Below are 25,131 nucleotides of genomic sequence, written 5' to 3' on the forward strand. Positions count from 1 at the left end.
GGTGTTAATTTGCTTCAGCTTTATATTACATTGATCCTATTTCGGCCAGAGTTCTTTCGTCACACTTCTGTGACCTCATCAGTGGTCCTTTGCTTTTTTCTTATGTGTGTCTCACCTTGCTAACTATCAGCCATTTTGTATTTTGTATTCCTATTGTATGTGTCTACGCATGCGTATCCTTCAACGTGTCTATGTTTTTGTAAGTGCATGTGTTGTATGGGGAGTGTCTGTGTTATCTATATCCTCTGTTAATACATGTTTGAGGCCGAAATAAGATGAATGTAATATAAAGCTGAAGCAAATTAACACCAAATATACAGTGCGTGTGTTTTTATTGGCTAAACTGGCAATATGACCATCCCCAAGAACAACACACACACACACACACACACACACACACACACACACATATATATATATATATATATATATATATATATATATATATATATATATATATATATATATATATATATATATATATATATAGTGCACACGTAGATTTACATACATACAGCAACTTAATGTATATTTCTATGCATATAAGACTGAAGTTATTTCCCTTGAATATTTCTTTTACCCCTCGAAACTGGAAGATTACCAATTATTTTTTGTTTACGAAACCAACTGATCGTTACGTATTTCTTACTCCAATTTCTAGAGAGGTTATGTGCCTTCAGCTATTGGAGTCAAAAGAATCGCCAAAACGCTTTATAGTGTCAAGACACCCCATTCTTCAAAACTTCCATGTTTCTTGAAAACAGCCAACAGTACACCTGATGGCTTTTTTTTGTTTTTTTTTACTTGTAATGCACCTGAGAAATGTGTACAACAATTTCTTTCATATCTATAAACAATGAAAATGAATGAATTTTCAATGTTTTGATGGAGCTATTTCGAAACCTTCCAAAATATTGTGGAGTAACAATAAAAAGAATTGCATTAGTTTGAACTGAAATTTTTGAAATAAATCCTTTGAAATTTACACCAATTTATGTGATTTTTTTGTTATTTAGTTGCTATTTTTAAATATCACACTTTTCACTTTTAATTGGTACTTTTAACAATTTTTTTGTTGGCTGTGTGGTAAGTAGCTTGTTTACAAACCACATGGTTCCGGATTCAGTCCCACTGCGTGGCACCTTAGGCAAGTGTCTTCTACTATAGCCTCGGGCCGACCAAAGCCTTGTCAGTGGATTTGGTAGACGGAAACTGAAAGAAGCCCGTCGTATATATGTATGTGTGTTTGTGTGTCTGTGTTTGTACCCCCACCATCGCTTGACAACCGATGCTGGTGTGTTTACGTCCCCGTAACTTAGCGGTTCGGCAAAAAGAGACCGATAGAATAAGTACTAGGCTTACATAGAATAAGTCCTGGGGTCGGTTTGTTCGACAAAAAGGTGGTGCTCCAGCATGGCCGCAGTCAAATGACTGAAAAATAAGTAAAATAATAAACCTGTTTTGCCCTCTCTCGGAGAATTGGGGAAATACATAAAATAAAGGGGAAACAACTTCATACCAAGTACAACTGACATCGTCCACTGAGTTCGATACAATCGCCAACTGGGCACTGACTGATTCCATGTGACGAACGGTAAGTTGACAAAGATTTCCTTGAATGAGAATAAATCTGTAATAATGTGTGTAAAGAATAGAATTGTTCTCATGTGAACCCGTCAACGATACAAGTAATCCTATACAAGTGAAAACACATAACAACATCGGAACAAAGATATTTGCTCCTGCAAGTCGTCGTTTTGCTGTCTTTTACCGACAGGAAAATACTTCCAAACCGAAATGTTGATCTGTTATTTTCGAAAAGACACACACAGACCATTGTTGTATTATAATGAAAAATGCGGGCGCATGCATGTTAATATTTTTCAGTTATTGCAGAACAAGGTTTCTACTATAGAATTTACCTAATTCGTCACCTCTAAAAGAAACTGAAAAGTATTTAAAATATTGCAGTCGAGAATGACAATTTAAAAATTTATCATATTTTATTGAAACACAAATTATAAAAATATTGCTGGCTTTTTCCCAAAATAAACTGATCCGATTTTAAGCTTATGGGCTTATATTCAGAAACTGTTTACATGTATAGCCCCAGTAATTTTGATTATTTTTAGAAAAAAAAAAAGTTATTTAAGCAAAATTATTTTTCTGGATTGAAGCTCATGGGCTTATTTTTGGAAAAAGTAGTATTTTAAAAATAAAATCGATTTTTAAAAAATACAGTAGAATTCGCCTAATAATTCATCCCTAGGAGACAACTGAAAGTGACGTATTAGGTTAATTCCACTGTATAAATTTAAAATTTTAATAATCAATAAATTTTATTTATTATTTGTTTGTCAGATTAAATTTTTTTTTTAAATGTACAAAAATTGACTGAGCATATGATTGATTGGAAACCATTTAATGAACATTCTTACTGCAATAAATGTTTTTTTTTTTTTTTTTGTAAAGGTATTTCATTTCAAAAAGAAAAACAGTCTTGTGTAATATTATTTACAACTTCATAGTATATTGTTTACTCTTTACTCTTTTACTTGTTTCAGTCTTTTGACTGCGGCCATGCTGGAGCACCGCCTCTAGTCGAGCAAATCGACCCCAGGACTTATTCTTTGGAAGCCTAGTACTTATTCTTTCGCTCTCTTTTGCCGAACCGCTAAGTTACGGGGACGTAAACACACCAGCATCGGTTGTCAAGCGATGTTGGGGGGGGGGGGACAAACACAGACACACATACATATATATATATATATATATATACATATATACGACGGGCTTCTTTCAGTTTCCGTCTACCAAATCCACTCACAAGGCATTGGTTGGCCCGAGTCTATAGAAGAAGACACTTGCCCAAGGTGCCACGCAGTGGGAATGAACCCGGAACCATGTGGTTGGTAAGCAAGCTACTTACCACACAGCCACTCCTGCGCCATATTGTTCATATTTTATTGTTTGTATTGATGCAAAACTGTTGAACCAACTTTGGTTAAGAATGACAGCTGATCAAACCTGAATTTAGAGGCTCTATGAAGAGTAAACCTTCTCTCATGAGGAGTTTTGTTGAAGGCTGTGCATCAGAGACTTCTGATATATATATCGTTTAGTTTAACGTCCGCTTTCCATGCTAGCATGGGTTGGACGATTTGACTGAGGACTGGTGGAGCCCGAAGGCTACACCAGGCTCCAATCTGATTTGGCAGAGTTTCTACAGCTGGATACCCTTCCTAATATATGAGTGTATACATATATACGTACATGTATGTACATACCTACATCTACATGTATATATATAGATGAATATCTGGGTACAGGACGTTGCAAAAACAACATGGACAAAATGATAAACAGAGCACAGAAAACACACAGGCCACATAAAGAACATTTCCTTCATCAGCTGCCACCATTCTAAAACTAAGCGTTTCGAGTACACATACATCTCTCTCTCTCTCTCTCTCTCTCTCTCTCTATATATATATATATATATATATATATATATATATATACATAGAGCTGTTTCAAGAGGTGCAGTCTCTAAAATAATCTTAGTATTCCAAATCCAACATAGTTGTGATGTTGGTGTTAGTTGTGACCGACTGTTTTATCTTCACTGTCAAAATCTCTTCTGTATCTCACTGTTGTTTCTTTTATTTCAGAATATTGCATTGTTTCCATCAGATAACATCATCAATATTCATCACCTTTTAAAGACTGTCAGAAAATGTTGTGCAGAACAGATTTAATAACTCCAGAGAATTCCAGTGAAATATTTCTTCTCAACTGAGAACATTTCTCTTCTGAAATGTTTGGAATGACTACAGGATTATTTTGTTCTGAAGTTAAACTTGGATAATTTTAAAAGGAATCTCAGAGTATTTTCAGATATCAAAAAGGGTTACAGTTGATGGAAAGAGAGCAATAGCAATACTTGTTAGGAATAAGTTGTAGGACAAGAACCAAAACTGTATCCACTTACATTGTGGTGGTTGAAGTAAGATAAGAGACAGACGGACTATTTAAGTTAGTTGAAGAATATGTTTTTATTCAGAAGAGATGTCACAAGAGAAACCACAATCAGTATATCAGTGTGATATCTGTAAAAAGTCTTTAACTGAGAAAGATAATCTAAATAATCACAGATCTATACATTAGGGTGGAGCAAAAAACGCAACTTTTGAAATTAGTAACCAAGAATTGATATTTTGTAGCGAATTAGGGTCTATAAAGGTGTATAAAGAACTTTTCAGTTAAATATTTTTTCTGTCTCTGCAACACAATTGAAAATTTTAAAAACTGATATTTTTGGTCGAATTTTGGATTTCGTGAATTATAAGTCATAACGAGTACATATTTCTACATAGCAGAATGCAAAACAGTGATTCTTGTATCCTTAAAAGGTTGCATACCAAGTTTCAGTACAATCGATTAATAGCTTGAGGTTCCGCATTGACTATAAATAGAACGGGAGTGTGAACTTCTCTCCAGTGCCACTGCAATGGTCATTGCATGTGGACGTATGTTGTACGTGTGTGAAGTTTTCTGCTTTGTACCTTGACTTTAGGCCATTGTATTAAAATTAATGATCTTATTAAATTTAGTGTTGTTTACATTTAGTGATGACCCATAAGCCAATAATGCGTTATGAATGCCCAATATTTGGTACTCCGTCTGATCTTAGTGACCGAGTTTTGCCAACTTACAAGGATGTACTAAAATGTGTTTTATTTGAACGAGAAAAAGAAAAGAATGTTGTTAAGAAAGATCCTTCAATTAAACAAATTGTCAAGATTGTAGCTGAAAAGATAATCCTTCTTTGGCAAAAGGCATCCATCCCTTGTGTTACGATTCAGTCAGTTAAACCGAAAATCTTAAACTTTTATCTAAAGTACCAAGGATTACTAAAGTCTGTGAAAAATAGAAAAAATGTGCCATCGTTTCAGACAAAGTGTAATGTGTTTAAAAACAATGCAACAAAAGATTTATTTGACATTTCCTGTTGCAAGTGCAGCTCCTTTGAAAACTGCAGCTGTAGTAGGGACAAAAAAGTACCGCAGAGAGAACAAGATTTTTTACAGGATCAGCGGACAAATCGAAAACTGATCATTAGTGGAATAGATAAAGCAGTATCTAAACAGAACATTCAGAGGCTGATAGCATTTTCATCAAGCAGTGAATCGGGAAATGGATCAGCAGGTGAAGATGAAAATTTTCCAATTTCATTTTCCATGAAACGAAAAGACGTCAGCAAAAATCTAAGTTCAAATACACCAATAAAACAAATGAAATTCCCAGAACTAGCTTCTTCCTGTAATGCCACCAGTGTATCAGACCATGCTGCAGGTCTTCTTACAAGTTCGATCACCAGTGACTTAACGGCAAATACATCTGGTGAATGTTCTTTCAGCTAATTGTGAACACATTGACACAAACTTTCATTATGTAAGCAACAATTAATTTCGTGTTAGATGGATTCTCGGTGGCAACACAAGATACAAGAGAAAAAATTCCAGTGTTTGAGACAAAAAAAAAAAGACTTCGTATTGAAAGGTAATACAGCAACGATCAATTAGAATTGTTTAGTTTTTGCTATTTTGAACTTAACAAAAAATTAGCATTATGCCGTTTTAGGAATTTCAAAAACAACAAATCTTTGTTCCGTTCTTTATTTGAGAGTGAGATGCTAATTCTTATCTATGAAAAATATTAATTAGCTTTATTACCGGAATGAAAAAGAATTCACTGCACTGATTCGTATTATTGAAATATTTCAAACAAATTGGAAAAGTTAATTATTTTTATCACCAAAATGTGTCAAGACTCAAAAATTGGTTTACACGTCATTTTATATGAGTGTGTAATCTAGATCCCTTGTAACACACATAATCAGTGACCTAGTATAAAAAATGATAAAGAAAGCTAAGTCATAAGGTCCATTTATTTCACATAATTTCGAAATTTCAAGTGCATTGTGGGAACATTTTGTTTTTATGCAAATATTTTGCTTTCGCTTTGCTCTTTTTATAATCACTGCTTGTTTGTGTGGACTTTCAGTCTGCAGAGAGATAGTGTAGTGAGACACAAAGGAACTATTTTGTTGCTGTGAGTATATTCAGTTGTGCTTTCGCAAATGCCAGCCAATCAACACTGGCGATGTCATACAAGAGTAAAATGTTGTTGGCACTCCGTCGCTTACGACGTCGAGGGTTCCAGTTGATCCGATCAACGGAACAGCCTACTTGTGAAATTAACGTGCAAGTGGCTGAGCACTCCACAGACACGTGTACCCTTAACGTAGTTCTAGGGGGTATTCAGCGTGACAAGGCTGACCCTTTGAATTATAGGCACAACAGAAACAGGAAGTGAGAGTGAGAGAAAGTTGTGGTGGAAGTAGTACAGCAGGGTTCGCCACCATCCCCTGCCTCATGGAACTTTAGGTGTTTTCGCTCAATAAACACTCACAACGCCCGGTCTGGGAATCGAAACCGCGAGTCCGCTGCCCTAACCACTGGGCCATTGCGCCTCCACTACAAGAGTAAAATGCACGTCTATCAAAGAGCAAAGTTTAGTTGCTGCTTTGACGCTGAAAAAGCAACATTGTCTGCTACGATGTGGCATCTGTTTTTAAGTTCACCACCAGCATAGCCTCCGGTGGGTTTGACAGCCCTAGGGGCTAATTCAAACTTTCTTCGGTGAGACTGTAATTGTGTTGACAATCATCATTGTGAAACCTAATTCATTTATTATTATTCTGTGGCGTAAAAACCATCAAAACTAACATGTACAGTAAGTCATGCGAATCTCTTCATGTCTCGTTACACAGTTCTAAGTCAGTGATGTTCTTCATTGTTTTACATTCACACACTCCTAAATAAATAACTATATATTTTTTAACAAAATATATACCGTCTGATACTTATTCCATATACACACTTTTCAACTTCGTACCATGTCTTTCAACGCTAAACTTTCATCTGGTAATTACGTTTTTTTTTGTTTTTTTTTTTTGTAATGGAGTAATGTTCTCATTCTTCTAATGTTTACAACTTGATCCGAAAACGAAAATCAGAAAGAAATAGCGCGGAAAATGTGTAGGAAACGAATATAAAAAAAAAAAAAAAAAAAATCCGTGCAAAGCAATGGGAGGGTGGGGAGAGGATCTCGGAAAATTCACACGATCCGAGTTTTTGTCTCAACTTATTGAAAAATAGTTTTTTTTTTTTTTCAATGTAAAAATTTAATGTGTCTGTATATATATGTGTGTGTGTGTATATATATATGTGCGTGCATATATACATATATATATTATCTTTTATTATAGTTTCAGCCTAGAGCTGCGGCCATGCTGATGCACCGCCGTGAAAATATTATTTAAGTAATTCCATTTGGAGATATATATATATATATATATATATATATATATATATATATATCCAAAAGGAATTACTTAAATAATATATATATATATGCGAGTAAAAATAAATACAAAAAAAGGGGTTTTGTATGATTGTGTATAGAGGAATATATTATTTTGTTTAAAAGAGTTCCAACACTGTCTGTTTTTTATGTTTTATTTATATTCCTGCAAAACCAATGTGGGATATAGAATATGGAATATACAATATAAAATAAAAATGGATGGTACAATGAAATAAAATATTGAATGTCTTATTGAATAGATGAAATATAGAGTGTTCAATATAAAGGCGAATACGTATTTTCTATACCTTGTGGTATTTCATCATGGCCGGTATGACAGACTTTAATATATAATATATGTATCTCTCTCTCTCTCTCTCTCTCTCTCTCTCTATATATATATATATATATATATATATATATATATATGTATATGTGAGTTTTTGGCTAAGACTGTTAACAGATACTATATATTTTGTAAAATTTGTTTTATAAAAGTATATATTTAATATATATATATATATATATATATATATATACTTTTATAAAACAAATTTTACAAAATATATAGTATCTGTTAACAGTCTTAGCCAAAAACTCACAGTTGAGTTTTTGTATATATATATGTATACATGTCTCTTAAAGGATAGAGCTCAAAATCAATGCATTGAAGATACTTTATTGCAGCAACAATTATAATAACAGAATAGAGAGAGAGAGAGAAAGTAACAACGAGTGAATGGGAATAACGACAGGATTAAAAAAGCGTAAAAATAATTGAAGATAAAATGAAACAAAATTGAAGCCAAAACATTAAAAATTATTGAAAGTGAGTAGAAATAAACAGTACGTAGTGTAGTGGTTAGGGTTATCTGTAGAAAGTTGAACGTAATTTCGGAATATAACGAGAAGTATGTATTAGATAAGACCAGTTTAGAGGCCACTCACTAGGGAGGTCTTTAGGCAACAGACTTTGGGATCTGATGATACCCCATAAAGCCAGAGCCTTTATGGAAGTGAAATCTAAGGTAATCCCATAAACCGGCCTTATCTAAGTTGTATATATATATATATATATATATATATATATATATACATGATATATATATATATAGATATATATATATATAGATGTATATATATATAGATGTATATATATATAGATGTATATATATAGATGTATATATATATAGATGTATATATATATAGATGTATATATATATAGATGTATATATATATAGATGTATATATATATAGATGTATATATATATAGATGTATATATATAGAGATGTATATATATAGAGATGTATATATATAGAGATGTATATATATATAGAGATGTATATATAGAGATGTATATATATAGAGATGTATATATATAGAGATGTATATATATAGAGATGTATATATATATATATATATATATATATATATATATATATATATATATATATATATACAGGGAGAGAGAGATGTTGGCACAAGATTAGTTGTTTCTGAGGGAATGGAAAAATCGGTATATATATTGATGAAATTTTATAGAAATACCGTTCAAATGGCACAAATTACGATTATAAAGAAACGTCTAGGCAAAATGTTTTCCGAGGCCAAACATTCCTGAAAGTTTCATCCTAACCCATCCAGCGGTTCTTGAGATATCTTGTCAACGGACAAACACGATTGAAAACAATAATTCCGCCTTTGCTAAGGCGGAGACAAAATGTATTCCTTTTTTTGCGGCACGTATTCATATCCTCTCAGTTCTGGAGCCAGCTTGATTATCCAGGGTGAGAACATATGGTCTTACCCTTTGTCCCTGGGAAGAGGTAGGTGCCTCATCTGGGACTCCTTTTTTCCCTTCCACATACTAGATGCTGCGCAAAATGGGAGGGCCACTGCTTTTGTAGCCTAACGGACTTGGCAATGAACCACCTCTTCCAGCTTGTGACGTTTGGAGGGTCTGGGCTGCTAACGGCGAAGTCCTTTTTATCGTTGGTGGCTCACGTTACCGAGATGACAAGGGATGCCCGTAATGGTGCTTAGCTGTTCCAATGTCTTAGCCTCGCCACTGACCGTGGTAATGCCTCCAGCGTTTTTACTTGCTTCAGTAAATTCCGTAAGGCTCTTGGTTTTGAATTCATATGGGATTTCTTTTTCCCTTTCTCTCTCTCATTTTTTTTTCATTTATTGACTATAAAAAGATTTATGCTACTAGAAACCAGAGTAACAAACCAAAAAAGTCGCAAGAAAACATCAATAAACTGATTTATGCCAATTTTTTGTTTTTTAAAGTTCATAAGCACATTTTAAAGTTCAAACCCTTTCAAAATGCATGATTAAACACTCCAAAGCACAAGAACAAAATTAAATATTCCGAAGTACATAATTACTAATCAGTTTAAAAGATATTACATTAAATTGTACTAACGTTTTGCGTTTTATAAAATTATGAGTACGAAACTAGTAATACTAACTCTGTATGTTCCCCCCCCCCACTCCGTTTGGCTTTGTTGGCATTATTTGACAACAACTTGTTAATATTAATTATAAAATGTTATATATTTTATTAAATTGTATTTACTTCATTACAATTTAATCATACCATCGACAAATTATATTAATATATATATATAGAAATAGTTGGTTGCCCATCGAAATCTCTTTAATTAAACACCAAATGTAATCCTATCATCTGGTAAGTATGTTTAATACATCAAACACAAATATTATAACGATATTTCCCGCTTGATTGTTTTCTTAAACAAGGAATATTAGAATATTTAACAGTGTTAATGTTACTTGGGCAACTAGCTTTGGTGACTTCCTAACTTAGAATAACGAGAAAACTTTCGATTATTATTTAGTAACAGTGAGGAGATACACACCTAAAAGCTCCACAAGGCTCCGGCAGGGGATGGTGGCGAACCCTGCTCTACTCTTTCACCACGACTTTCTCTCACTCTTTCTTCGTGTTTCTGTTGTGCCTGTAATTCAAAGGGTCAGCCTTGTCACGCTGAATATCCCCGAGAACTACGTTAAGGGTACACATGTCTGTGGAGTGCTCAGCCACTTGCACGTTAATTTCACAAGCCGGCTGTTCCGTTGATCGGATCGACTGGAACCCTCGACGTCGTAAGCGACGGAGTGCCAACAACAATCAAGAATTTAGTAAAATAACATCGTCATTGTTAATTTGAAGTCACAAACAGGAATTTATGATGGAAGGTTATAATTTAGATTGTTTTAACCCATCACTTACTACATTTATATCGAAATACACTGCTCTTTGCTTCAATTAATTCGAAAAATAATAAAGAGCTTACTAAAATAATTTTGTCATGTTTAAGCTGTTGTTTGGAACATACAATTTAGATCGTTTTAACCCATCGCTTACTAGATTTATGTTGAAGTACACTTTGAGTGGTAGATAGAGAGGCTGTAATTTCAGCAGGAACCAAGACCAGTGTATAGATGTGTATTTATGTGCATTTGTGTATTTATGTCTGACACCATCATATCTTTTCTTGCTCCAGGAGTTGTGCCAAATATTCTACAGCCAGCTGTAATAAGAACCTCAAGACATCTACAAACAGTCATCATGGATGTTCTTTATTGTTTTCACCAGAAAAAACATCCATTAAACGCACCTGCATATTTGAATGTAGAAATATAAATCTACAACAATATGTGTCCCACTTGGAGAGGACCCAGTCAACTGCAGACTTTCTACTGGTCAGTAGAAAATATATCGGCTTTGCATATTCTTCTAGAGATGTAAACAGAAGTCTGTAATATCTAAGACAAGAAACTGAACCATAATAGATTACGTCTTTTAAGAATTCCTCAAGAATTAATATGGACAACGTTGATCACTTGGACACTTGTAACACAAATGCTTTTAATAATATAGGTACAATTAAAGAGACGGACCGAGATGAAAAAGCCAAAGAGAAAAATGCTCTTGAATATCCCTGTGAGATTTGTAATAAGACCTTCTCTTCAGAACGTAAAGTCTTCAAACACAAAGAAATACACAGAAAAGAGAAACCATTTCATTGTGAAATATGTGGAAAATATTTTGTTAGCAAAAGAAAATTAAGAACACATAAAAGGATCCACAGTGGAGTAAGACCCCATCATTGTGAAATATGTGGGAAGTCCTTTCTCTGTAGGGGTCAGTTAAAAATACACAAAAGCATACACACAGGAGACAAACCCTTCCAGTGTGAATTGTGTGGAAAGCATTTTGTCTCTAAGAGTAATTTAACAGCACACCATAGAATCCACACTGGAGAAAAACCTTATCACTGTGAGACATGTGGGAAATCTTTTCTTTCCAACAGTGACTTAACAAGACATAACCGTACCCACACTGGAGAAAAGCCCTATTGTTGTCAGATTTGTGGTAAACCATTCATTAATAAATCACTTCTTGTGGTTCATAGACGAAGTCACACAGGAGAAAAGTTGTATAAATGTGAAGTATGTCTGAGGTCTTTTGTGTCTAACGGTGTGTTAACTGCACATGTTAGAATCCACACTGGAGAGAAACCTTATCGCTGTGAGATATGTGAAAAGTCTTTTATTACCAACAGTTCTTTAAATGGCCATAGAAGGACACACACTGGAGAAAAACTGTTTCACTGTGAAATTTGTGGGAAAGCTTTCATTTATAATTCACGTCTTATCAATCACAAACGAAGTCACACTGGGGAGAAACCATATCATTGTGAGATATGCGGGAAGTCGTTTGTCAGCAATGGTGCTGTTACCAGACACATGAGAATACACACTGGAGAGAAACCATTCCATTGTGAAACATGTGGGAAAAATTTTGTGTATAGGCGTTCATTGATAAGTCACAAGAAAAAACACACTGGAGAAAAAACTTTATTGCTGTGACATTTGTGGGAAAGCATTTATCAAGACACTGCAGTCTTCAAAACTTCCATGTTTCTTGAAATTCGCCAACAGTACACCTGATGGCTTTTTTTGTTTTTTAGTTGTAATGCACCTGAGAAATGTGTACAACAATTTCTTTCATATCTGTAAACAATAAAAATGAATGAATCTTAAATGTTTTGACAGAGCTATTCCGAAACCTTCCAGAATATTGTGGAGTAACAATAAAAAGAATTGCATTAGTTTGAACTGAAATTTTTGAAATAAATCCTTTGAAATTTACACCAATTTATGCGTTTTTTTTTTGTTTTTTTTTTAGTTGCTGTTTTTAAATATCATACTCTTCACTTTTAATTAGTACTTTTATCAAATTTTAATTAGCAACTCTGTTTGTCCCTCTCCCGGAGAATTGAGGAAACACATAAAATAAAGGGGAAACAACTGCATACCATGTACAGCATTTAACGAGTTCCATATAATTGCTAGTCGGACACTGACTGATTCCATGTAACGAACGGTACGTTGACAAAGATTTACGTGAATAATAATAATAATAAATCTGTAATAATGTGTGTAGATAATAGAATTGTCATTATGTGAACCCGTCAACGATACAAGTAATTCTAAACAATTGAAAATACATTGGAACAAAGATATTTACTCCTGCAAAAGTCGTAATTTTACCTGCAGGAAAAAAAAAAACGCGTCCAAACTGAAATGTTAATTTGTTATATTCACAAAGAAACAATCCATTGTTATTTATGAAACTACTAAATGGCATAAAAGCGGGACAAATTATTTTATTTACTGGGTATCTTCGCCTGTACCGTCCTAAAGTAGAATTGATCTGTTAACATAGTGCTACAAATGCATCCATCATCTCTCGATCCGTTTTGTTGTTTTTCTAGCAGTTGGGTTTTTCTTATTTCTTTCTCTCTTCTTGATTTATGTTATCCTTCTGTTTACTTTAGAAAAAAAAGCCAGTTTTAAGCGCTGTGTAAATCATATGCATATCGAGACATTAAAATTTTGGTAAATTTTCAGATTAACACCCGCACGATTTTCACTAGGGTGTTAGGGCTAGGGTTACGGTTAGGAAATTCCGTACCTAACTCTAAAACCCTAACCTTAACGAATAAAAGTTTAGAATGGTACAACAATGCACTATAAAACAAAAAAATGGACTATATACCTGTTGTAATTTGGTTATCTCTAGTCCGATGATATTTCGGAATTACAATTCCTTCTTCCGATCTTCTTAGCTGGAGTCTCTGCTATAACCTTAGTGAAAATCGGGCGGGTGTTAATATGAAAATTTACCAAAATTTTTGGTGTATTGGATATAAACAGCAGCAGTAGCAGCAGATCTACCGGTAAAGTGTGGCAGAGGCTAGGATTCCTGTTGATATCTGACTAGTAACATTAAGAGGTTTTCATTTAGGAAACTCGTAATATACTTTCTATTTGATGTAACAAGCCACTTACTTTCCTTGTTAAATGTGTACCGCGAACGTTTTTTTAAAAAATTCTATTATTATTATTATTCACAAGTTGTTCAACAAAAAAGACAAATGGTTTTCAATATTGTCGTGCCCATTCTCAAATTTTTTTTGTGTTCAACACTTTCCGAATTTTTTTAAAACTTAATTCCACTGTTGTATGAAGACCCAGAAGATATGACGACTGAAGGTGTTTTGTCTTATCTTCAGGAACAAACCGACTTGTGTTTGTTAGGATATGACCTGTAACTTTCAACACCTGATCCAACAATTTGATACCTCTGTAATTATTTCTATCTAAGGCATCACCTTTACCTTTGTAGCAGCTGACTATGGTGCTGCTACACTAGTCATTGGTTATGACCCCTTCATGAACCACCTGATTTACATTTTGGGTGACTAGACCATAACCTACGCCGACAGATATTTTAAGCATCTCAGTGGTGATTCCTGATGGGCTGGCGGCTTTCTCCGTCTTGATTGCTTTATCTACCATACTACTGTCTATTTGTGTAGTTGGTCCCTCAGTTGGGTCAACGTTTGGTAGACTCTCTGAGTGGTTGGCGTTAGGAAGGGCATCCAGCTGTAGAAACTCTGCCAAATCAGATTGGAGCCTGGTGTAGCCATCCAGTTTCACCAGTCCTCAGTCAAATCGTCCAACCCATGCTAGCATGGAAAGTGGACGTTAAACGATGATGATGATGATGATATATATATATATATATTTATATATATATATATATATATATGTATGTATACATATACATAGAGATGTTTCAAGAAGTACAGTCTCTAAAATTATATTAGTTTCCAAATCCAACATAGTTGTATTGGTGTTAGTTGTGACCCACTTTTTTATCTTTGCTGTCAAAATCTCCTCTATATCTTAGACTGTTGTTTCTCTCTTTTATTTCAGAATATCACATGACATTGGCACCAAAGCATTGTTTCCATCAGATAACATCATCAATATTCACCACCTTTTAAAGACTGAAAGAAAATATTGCACAAAACAGATTTAATAACTCCAGAGAATTCCAGTGAAATATTTCTTCTCAACTGAGATTGATAGCAACATTTCTCTTGTGAAATGTTTGGAATGTTGACAAGATTATTTTGTACTGAAGTTGAACTTGGATAATTTTAAAAGGAATCTCAGAGTATTTTCAGATATCAAAAAGGATTGTATTTGATGGAAAGGAAGCTGTAGCAGTATTTGTTTGGAATAAGTTGTAGGAGAAAAACAAAAACTGTATCCATATATGTTGTATTGATTGAAAAAAGATAATGGACAAACGGACTATTTAAGTTAGTTGAAGAATATATTTTTATTCTGAAGAGATGTCACAAGAGAAACCACAATCAGCTTTTCAATGTGATATCTGTAAAAAGTCTTTCACTGAGAAACGTAATCTAAATACTCACAGACGTATCCATACAGGGGAGAAGCCATATCATTGTGACATCTGTGGCAAATCATTCTCTTACAATAATATCTTCATTAATCACAAACGTATTCATACAGGAGAGAGGCCATTTCACTGTGACATCTGTGGTAGATCATTCTCTCAAATTAGTCACTTAACAACTCACAAACTGATTCATACTGGGGTGAAACCATATCACTGTGATATCTGTAATAAATCATTCTCTCGACATAGTTATTTAACCGTACACAAACGTATTCACACTGGAGAGAATACATTTCGCTGTGATACATGTGGCAAATCATTTTCTGTTGCAATGCACTTAACAACACACAAACGTATTCATACAGGAGAAAAGCCATTTCACTGTGATATCTGTGGTAAATCATTCTCTCGAAATAGCAATTTAACTGGTCACAAACGTATTCATACAGGAGAAAAGCCATATCACTGTGATATCTGTGGTAAAACATTCTCTCGGAGTAACCATGTAACTTCACACAAGCGTATTCATACAGGAGAGAAGCCATATCATTGTCATGTCTGTGGTAAATCATTCTCTGAAAACAGTACCTTAACTAAACATGTGTCTATCCACATAAAGGTGTGACTATCATTGCTAAAATTCATTACATCTCACAACTACCATCAGCATTTTTTTTTGTCATTTCCTCTAATAAATCATGGGTTAGTTCTGTGGATTTTACAGTAATCCATGAATTTTTGACGTAAATTATACTTAACATGTTTATTTCTGTGAGGCACTATTTTCTGGCCACTTTCTCTGTTTATAGCCCTTTTAGCATTCCCTTACAACATACACGGATATGGCAATCTATTTGCATCATCATCATCATCGTTTAACGTCTGCTTTCCATGCTAGCATGGGTTGGACGATTTGACTGAGGACTGGCGAACCAGATGGCTACACCAGGCTCCAATCTGAACTGGCAGAGTTTCTACAGCTGGATGCCCTTCCTAACGCCAACCACTCAGAGAGTGTAGTGGGTGCTTTTATGTGCCACCTGCACAAGGCCAGTCAGGCGGTACTGGCAATGGCCACACTCAAATGGTGTATTTTATGTTCCACCCGCACAAGAGCCAGTCCAGGGGCACTGGCAACGATCTCGCTCAAAAGTCATTACACATGCCGTGGGCACAAGTGCCAGAAAGGCGACGCTGGGCACAGGTGCCATCCCGATTTCGCTTTCACTTGCCCCAATAAGTCTTCGCAAGCTGAGTTTCGTGTCCAATGAAGGAGACGACGTTGGCATGGGTGCCAGATCTTTGTCTTATGTTACCATAAATAAAAATATTTTATATACACATTCACACAGAAGAGATGATGTAATGATATATAAGGGAACAGAAAACAGTTTCAATCATGATATTCTTTAACAAAAGCCTGACTGATACATAAAATTATTTTCTGCAGAAAAAACAATTCCTGCCAGTGTCTCTTTCAATAGACTAAACAAGTTTCCTTCTTTTACATAGAAATCCATCCATTTCCTCCATCCACTTTTCCCGTGTGGGCGTCATTGGATTAGAACCCTCCTCTATGCAGATCTATCAGAAACAGCATTCATTACAGTTTCCAGTTGGGTTCTCACACGTGACTGACAAATATGATGTTTATCAATCAACCATCGCATTCATGGCCTACCACTGAGTCTCCTGCCAGTTAGCTCTGTTTGAAGAATGCATTGTGTGTGTGATTCTTTCCTGTAAAATTCTAATCACATATCTGTTGTGTCAGAGCTGTGACTTCTCTATGCAGATGAGTAATGGCGCCACCTGGAGAGACTCTCTGATCTCTGAGTTACGTACCGTGTCCAGTAACGTTACTTTAGAGATCTTTTCGTCATTCCCAACATCAATGACTGTAGTTGATGATTGAAGATTAGAAACACTATTCTATATTTTTGAAATGAGGAATTATGTGCATCTACAATGGACGAATATTTGTCCTGATCTTGTTTGTTGTTACCACAACGTTTCGGCTGATTTACTCTCCAGTTTTCATCAGGTGTTCTGGTGGAAGGATTAGGTTCGAAATTCCACCAGAATATCTGATGAAGGCCAGAGAGTACATTAGCCGAAATGTGGTAACAACAAGGTGAGGACACCTATCCGTCATCATCGTTTAACGTCCGGTTTCCCTGCTGGCATGGGTTGGACGGTTTGACTGAGAACTGGCAAACCAGAAGGCTGCACCAGGCTCCAATCTGATCTGGCAGAGTTTCTACAGCTGGATGCCCTTCCTGACACCAACCACTCTGAGAGTGTAGTGGGTGTTTTTATGTGCCACTGGCACAGGGGTCTAGTCAGGCAGTACTGATGAAGATAGCAAGTTTTTTTTTAACAACCTCTCTCTCTCCTTTTATGAGAATCAAATGCTGCAGCTGGCTTTGTCACTGTGGCTGCTCCTGCATTTCTTGATATAGTAAAACAAGAGTGGCAGTGTGGTAAGTAGCCTGCTTATCAACAACATGGTTCTGGGTTCAGTCCTACTGTGTGGAACCATGGCACGTGTCTACTGCTATAGACTTGGGCCAACCAAAGTCTTGTGAGGGAATTTGGTTGATGGAAACTGAAAGAAGCCTGTCATATATATATAGATATAGATCGCTGACCACTACACACATTTCTTTTCTCTCCTTATTTCTTTCTGTTGAAGAGCGTAGCTCGAAACGTCAAAGACTTTCTCTATTCCCGAGCGTTAAACTAATACATCCATTTGTTATTTACACCACCTGTCTTCGTCTGTTGTTTTTTACGTAAATTCTCCCGGGTGTCTTGGTGGTCTTGTGGGTAGAGACATAATTAGACAGCCACATTGAACATCCAGAGCAGGGTTCAATCCTACCCAGGGCCTGCATTAAGGGGTTTTACTAAAATTTTTCACGGCAGTGCATCAGCATGGCCACAGCTCTAAGCTGAAACTATAAAAAAAAAAAATATATATATATATATATAAGGCAAGGAAGACAATGGAGAAGAGATTCAATTGACAAGCATCAGTAAGATTTATTTACTATAATCATAGGAATAAATACAACTCCACTCTTACAGCTGTTTCCATTTTGGGGATCCAGTATGCTAAAGTTGACATATCATATAAAAACTGAACTGCAAAGCTTCACCAGAGAGTCAGTGAGTCCACAATGGTAAGGATACAAGGTAAAAAGTAAAGCCCAAGGCTATATTCAGAGGTTGTGAGATCACATCTTATTGCAATTTGATGGAGGAGATAATAAAGATATAATGTAGCACTCAAAAATGCAGTTTATAAGGGTAAAATTAAATATATTCTCAATAATAATGGAAATGTTAAGGATAATTATGGCAACGTAGTAATTAATAAAGATGAAAAATACAAGTGAGAGAAAAAGAAAACATTCAGTTCCTGAAAAAAAAAAATGCCAAATCTAAAATATGTTAAATTGTATGGGGGGAAAAAAAAAGGGAGGCGGGGTGAATTAAAATAATTATTGCTAAATAAAATGACACTTCCGAAGAAAAACTAAAATTCCTTGCACTTTCCGTTGCTGTTGTCTTTATTGAACTTATAATGCTGAATATGCTCCTTTCTCACTTCCATTATAGCTTCGGAAAGAAATGTTAAAACTGAACTGCACTCTTCAAAAGTTGCACTAAGAATAAGTTGATGTTTTATTGCCCACAAGGGGCCGACATAGAGGGGACAATACAAGGACATGTGGGGACATATAACAAATTAAAAAAACAATGAAAGAAGTAAAATAAACAAAAGCGTATGTTACAATGAACGACAATATGAAGTTGTCTCTGAGTTACTTCATTTTTTTCTTTTTGTACTTGGTGCCTTCCAAGATGTCAAAACCGTATTCCTTTAGTAATTGCATGGAATCCATATTCCATGGTAACTTTTCATTGTCTAGTTCAACTTCCCACATTTTAAATCCAGCTTTGAATTTTTAAACTTTTTCCTTCTGATCTTTGTCCAACAACAGGGTAGCGATGCCACGACTCATATATTTTCCCATGTCATCTCTTCACACAGACCCTTATTGGTATTGTCATACATTCCACTCATGATCGTAAGGTCGTGAGTTCAATTCCCGGCGACGCGTTGTGTCCTTGAGCAAGACACTTTATTTCACGTTGCTCCAGTCCATTCAGCTGGCAAAAATGAGTAGTACCTGTAATTCAAAAGGGTCAGCCTTGTCACACTGAATCTCCCTCAGAACTACATTAAGGGTACGTGTGTCTGTGGAGCACTCAGCCCCTTGCACGTTAATTTCACAAGCAAGCTGTTCTGTTGATCGGATCAGCTGGGACGTTTGTCGTAGCCAATGGAATGCTCCTTTTATATACATACACACGCAACTGATATTCAGACAGTGTCCACTCAGATGGCTTTGCTCAACCCTAGGGATACAAGGTGACACTTTTCACTGTGCTATGCAATGGGATTGAACATCAAACTGTGTGATGGGAAATCAAATTCCTTTACTATGCAGCCTAGTAATAAATAACATCAGTGCTAAGCTATCTCCCCAGGAGTGGCTGTGTGGTAAGTAGCTTGCTTACCAACCCCATGGTTCTGGGTTCAGTCCCACTGCGTGGCATCTTGGGCAAGTGTCTTCTACTATAGCCTCAGGCCGACCAAAGCCTTGTGAGTGGATTTGGTAGACGGAAACTGAAAGAAGACCGTTGTATATATGTATGTGTGTGTGTGTTTGTCCCCCTAGTATTGCTTGACAACCGATGCTGATGTGTTTATGTCCCCGTCACTTAGCGGTTCAGCAAAAGAGACTGATAGAATAAGTACTAGGCTTACAAAGAATAAGTCCCGGGGTCAATTTGCTCGACTAAAGGCGGTACTCCAGCATGGCTACAGTCAAATGACCGAAACAAGTAAAAGAGTATATGGAGAGACTTGGGTGTATGCTCTTATATAATGCTACATTTTTAGTCACATGTGAATATATTCATGGTTTATAAGATAATTTTATTTAAGGTTTCATAAGACAAAGCCTTTAAGAATCAATTTTGACAGTATAAACTAGAATAAAACTGGATCTAAACAAATCATATCTGTGCATGTTGTAAGAGACTACAAACAGAGAATGTAGTCAGAAAAGAGTACCTCAAAAACAGAACCATAAGTATGATTCAAGTGAAGGCTTCACAGATTATTGTGAAGACCACAGGAGTAACTTGTGATTTATCTGGAAAACATTTGTTTGATAAAGGGTACAGCAGAAAGGCTGCCCCGATTTCAAGGTTACATTAAATGCCATTGTGATTTAACCCTTTCGTTACTGTATTTCTGTTGAGATGCTCTGTGTTTCTTTCAATTACTTTAAATATAACAAAGAATTTAGTAAAAAAATAATTTAGTTATTACTCAGCTAGTGTTAGGAACATAAATTGTGACTAAGGTTTGGTGGAGGATTTTAATTCAAAGTTTATGAAAACAAAACATTTGTACTCAGAGGCAGAGTCAGTTTCAGCCGGGTTGGTAACGAAAGGGTTAATGAACTTCATAGAAATACAAAGTTTTTGCATGCATCTTAATGTGTTCGTTTTTTTATTAACCATTGAAATTGGGGCAACCTTTCTGCTGCACGCTATAGTTGGTTGTTTAGAAATGCAATGAGTTTTGACTATGACATAGTCACACTTTTTTTATGAATAGATATATGTCTAGTTAAACTTTTGTTTAGAGAGAATGATTCACCACAGATATCACAGTGAAATGGCTTCTCCCCTGTGTGAATACGTTCATGTACAGTTAAGATACTGTAGTAAGAGAATGATTTACCGCAGATATCACAGCAAAATGGCTTCTCTCCTGTATGAATGTGTCTGTGTTTAGTTAAAGTACTGCTTGCAGAGAATAATTTACCGCAGACATTACAACGAAATGGCTTCTCTCCTGTATGAATACGTATGTGTTCAGTTAAAGAACTGCTTGTACTGAGAAATTTACCACAGATATTACAGCGAAATGGTTTCTCTCCTGTATGAATGCGTATGTGTTGAGTTAAATCACTGCTTGTAGAGAATAATTTATCACAGATATTACAGTGAAAGGGCTTCTCTCCTGTGTGAATAAACTTGTGTTTAGTTAACCTATTGTTTGCAGCGAATGATTTACCACAGACATCACAGGGAAATGGCTTCTTCCCTGTGTGAATACGTTTGTGAGTTGTTAAGCTGCTATTTCTGGAGAATGATCTCCCACAGACGTCACAGAAAAATGGCTTCTCCCCTGTATGAATGCGTCTGTGTTTAGTTAAATCATTGCGTGCAGTGAATAATTTACCACAGATATTACAATGAAATGGCTTCTCTCCTGTATGAATACGATTGTGAGTAGTTAAGTAACTGCTTGTAGAGAACGATTTACCACAGCTTTCACAGTGAAATGGCTTCTCTCCTGTATGAATACGTCTGTGAGTCGTTAGATTACATTTATGAGTGAAAGTCTTTTTACAGATGTCACAGTGATATGATTGTGGTTTCTCTTGTGACATCTCTTCAGAATAAATATATATTCTTCAACTATTTTTAATAATCTGTTTGTCCCTTATCTTACTCCGATCACCACAACATATGTGGATACAATTTTTGTTCTTCCCCGACAGCTTATTCCTAATAAATATTTCTACTGCTTTATTTTCATCAACTGTAATTCTTCTTGATAACTGAAGAGAAATGTTGCTATCAATCTCAGTTGAGAAGAAATATTTCACTGGAATTCTCTGGAGTTATTAAATCTCTTCTGTACAATATTTTCTGTCAATCTTTAAAAGGTGTTGAATATTAATGATGTTATCTGATGGAAATGATGTTTTTATGCCAATGTCATGTGATATTCTCTGAAATAAAAGAGAGAAACAACAGTCTAAGATAGAGAGGACACTTTGAAAAAGACAGATTAAAAACAGTTGATCACTACTAACACCCACATCATCACTATGTTGGTTTGGGAATAACAACATGATTCTAAAGACTGTGCTTCTCAAAGCATGTGTATGTACATATGTATGTGTAGGTGTAAATATATATGTATACTAGCAGGCCTCCCGTCTCAAACATTTTCATAATGTCCATTTTACTTAGGATAAAAGTTGTGAAAAGGTATTTCAATATTGCATAAAATAATTTTGGATCTGTTCAGTTTCGCTCACAGATTTTTAAATTATTATTTTTTAACAGTTTGAAACTTCGTAATCTGGCGTAATTTCTCATGCTGAAAAACAGTTTACTTTCAACATTTCTGACAAACTTTCCTATTTTAGAAGTTATTTCGTGTTAAAGTTGTCGTATTTGGGTAATTTTTAAGCAATAAGTGACGTGTATTCAGTAGAAAGGTGACATGGGGCACTTAAACCAGAATTTCGTTGGATAGGAAGCATTTATGGCACGATCCTGTATGCTTAAGCTTCTCAACATTCGGCCAGAGTCTACAGAAACCAGACGTTAACTATCTATGAACAATACAGAAAGAGAAAGTTCAATTCTCCCGCTTCTTCGTGTCACTTCAGCCCTCCCAGACAGACACATATTAACTTATAGCGCTCTATTAACACGGATTTGACATTTACGGCAGTAAAAGTGCAGTTTCATACCTCTCCTTGTAAAATGCACTTTCTCGAAAAAAATTTTTCGGATCCATACGTTTTAGATGTCGGAGATTACGAATATGCAAAAAAATGAGACTTCCCTCTTAAAATTTTGAATTTTTTCGAAATTTTTTTCCCCCCATGTTTTCGATGACGGAGATTCCGAATATGCCAAAAAGCACGTTTTGAAACTTAAATATAATAAGCATATAGATATGTGTATAAAGAGATAGATGTCTTCCTGGGGCTAAAAACAACAGTAACACCGTCTTCTTTTGGATCGCCAAAATAGTTGACAAATATATTTTATGAATAAACGGACAGGGATAAATTGATAGACAGATAAATAAATAAATGGATGAAAAAGTTCAAAATTTAAAATTGAGGGGGAGAAATTTGAGCCCCTTATTAAACTTTATGACATTAATTATTAAACATTAAATTATTATTTACGATTATTTAAGGCAAACAAATAAAACGCTAACTTTTTTCACTTTAATGTTTTTGTTTGTATTTAATTTCGATTTGCAGATGTTCGTCAATTCGCTACGATCTCTTTAAAGTAAACAAAATCAAAAATTTAAATTGGGGGAGGGTGTTGAAAAAAAATTTTTTTTGCATATTCGTTATCTCCGATATCTAAAGCGTAGGAATCCGAAAAAAAAAAATGCATTTTCAAGGAGTGGTGTGAAAGTGCATTCGCCCCAACAATGAATTGCGTCTTTTCGAAAATAACCGACCAAAATTTCAGTTTGGAAGTATTAGGTAAAAGACAGGAAGACGACGACTTTGTTCCAATGTTGTTATGTGATTTGACTTGTATACAATTACTGTATCGTTGACGGGTTCACATGAGAACAATTCTATTATTTACACACATTATTACAGATTTATTTATTATTCAAGTAAATCTTTGTCGACTTACCGTTCGTCACATGGAATCAGTCAGTGTCCGATTAACAATTACATCGAAGTCGTTAAATGATGTACATTGTACTCGGTACGAAGTTGTTCCCCTTTATATCTCATGTATTTCCTTCATTCCCCGCAAGAGGGAGAAACAGGGTTGCTAATTAAAAGTGAAAAAGTATCTAAAACGGAAAATCACATAAATATGTGTAAATATGAAATAATTTATATGTAGAAATCCTGTTGCAATTGAATAAAAATCAAATTAACATAATTCCTTTACTTTTTACTCCGTAATATTTTGTCAGATATAGAAGCGGCCGTTTCCTATCATTTCTATAATCAATATAATATTCACAACTTCGTCCCTTTTGTTACCATGTTTCTGTTGAGATACTCCGTGTTTCTTTCAGTTAATTTTACATATAATAAAGAATTTAGTAAAATAACTTACTTATCATTAAGCTAGTGTTACGACCATAAATTGTGATTAAGATTTTTGTGGAAGAATAAAAAAACAAGACTTTTGTACTACAGAGCCAGGGCGATTTAGGGCGTGTTGGAATCAAAAGCGTGGTACATATTTGATGTTCAAAGTTTCTCTTAGTGTTTCTAAGCTTAGATTGTTCATAAAATTCTCGTGGCTTAATGCTCTGTTTACATCAACAAACGTATGTGGTTAAAAAGAAAAGAAAAAAAAATTAATGCTATCTTAGACATATGCCTTAATCTCCGGTGTTGGTCCAGCGGTGGTGTATCTCATACCCTAGGGATTTTTGTGTGCGTGGATCTTGCATCTGGCAGCAGTGACAGTGCTACCCATGCATGTAATCTCTTGACACACACCACTGAGTTTAATGCCCAAATCCACTCAGTTAATTGCAGAGTGATGAGAAATGTACACACGTGTTATTTGCATCTGGGGTTGTGCATACCCCCACCATACCATTCACTGTACTACTTATCGACAGGCACATATTTTTGTTTCCTTCTCTTTCTTGTTGTTATTTTACTTATTTTCCTATCTGAAAGGCTGATTATTTCTCGAATAAAATTATATATTATTGTCAACCGACTAACATAGTTTTTTTTTTTTTGTTCTTTGATAGTTATGTCTTCTTTCCTTTCAGATTCATAATGGATGAGGAAAAGCAAATGGAAAGATTTATAACGAATTAGACAGAAGAATAACGATAATTTCTTGATGAATAAATGAGAGATGAAGAACATGTTGCAGACTTCACCAGATGAAGCTAATGACGAAGATGAACAGTAGGCTACCAGGAATACAGAAAAACAGTGAAGTTGAAAATTCCAATACTTCAAGGAGTCATCACTGTCCA

The 25,131-nt window shown here is 35.1% G+C and overlaps 2 protein-coding genes across 2 annotated transcripts; one reads left to right on the forward strand and one right to left on the reverse strand.

The window, feature by feature from the left end:
- The first annotated feature begins 1,515 nt into the window (after window positions 1-1,515).
- Window positions 1,516-18,015, forward strand: LOC106883483 (uncharacterized). The gene is made up of 4 exons (XM_089344639.1): window positions 1,516-1,594; window positions 3,672-6,989; window positions 10,966-12,268; window positions 15,226-18,015. The coding sequence occupies exons 3-4, from the start codon at window positions 11,288-11,290 to the stop codon at window positions 15,868-15,870; spliced, it is 1,626 nt and encodes a 541-aa protein (XP_089200765.1). The 5' UTR covers window positions 1,516-1,594; window positions 3,672-6,989; window positions 10,966-11,287; the 3' UTR covers window positions 15,871-18,015.
- A 250-nt stretch (window positions 18,016-18,265) lies between these two features.
- Window positions 18,266-24,890, reverse strand: LOC106883486 (uncharacterized). Its single transcript, XM_052977558.2, has 2 exons — window positions 23,805-24,890; window positions 18,266-22,132 (listed from the first exon to the last, which is right to left on the reverse strand). Exon 2 carries the CDS (start codon window positions 21,785-21,787, stop codon window positions 20,915-20,917), a length of 873 nt encoding a protein of 290 aa, XP_052833518.2. The 5' UTR covers window positions 21,788-22,132; window positions 23,805-24,890; the 3' UTR covers window positions 18,266-20,914.
- Between the last annotated feature and the right edge of the window lie 241 nt (window positions 24,891-25,131).

The sequence above is a fragment of the Octopus bimaculoides genome, chromosome 28, assembly GCF_046866305.1.
Source record: "Octopus bimaculoides isolate indiv1 chromosome 28, ASM4686630v1, whole genome shotgun sequence".
Lineage (NCBI taxonomy): Eukaryota > Metazoa > Mollusca > Cephalopoda > Octopoda > Octopodidae > Octopus > Octopus bimaculoides.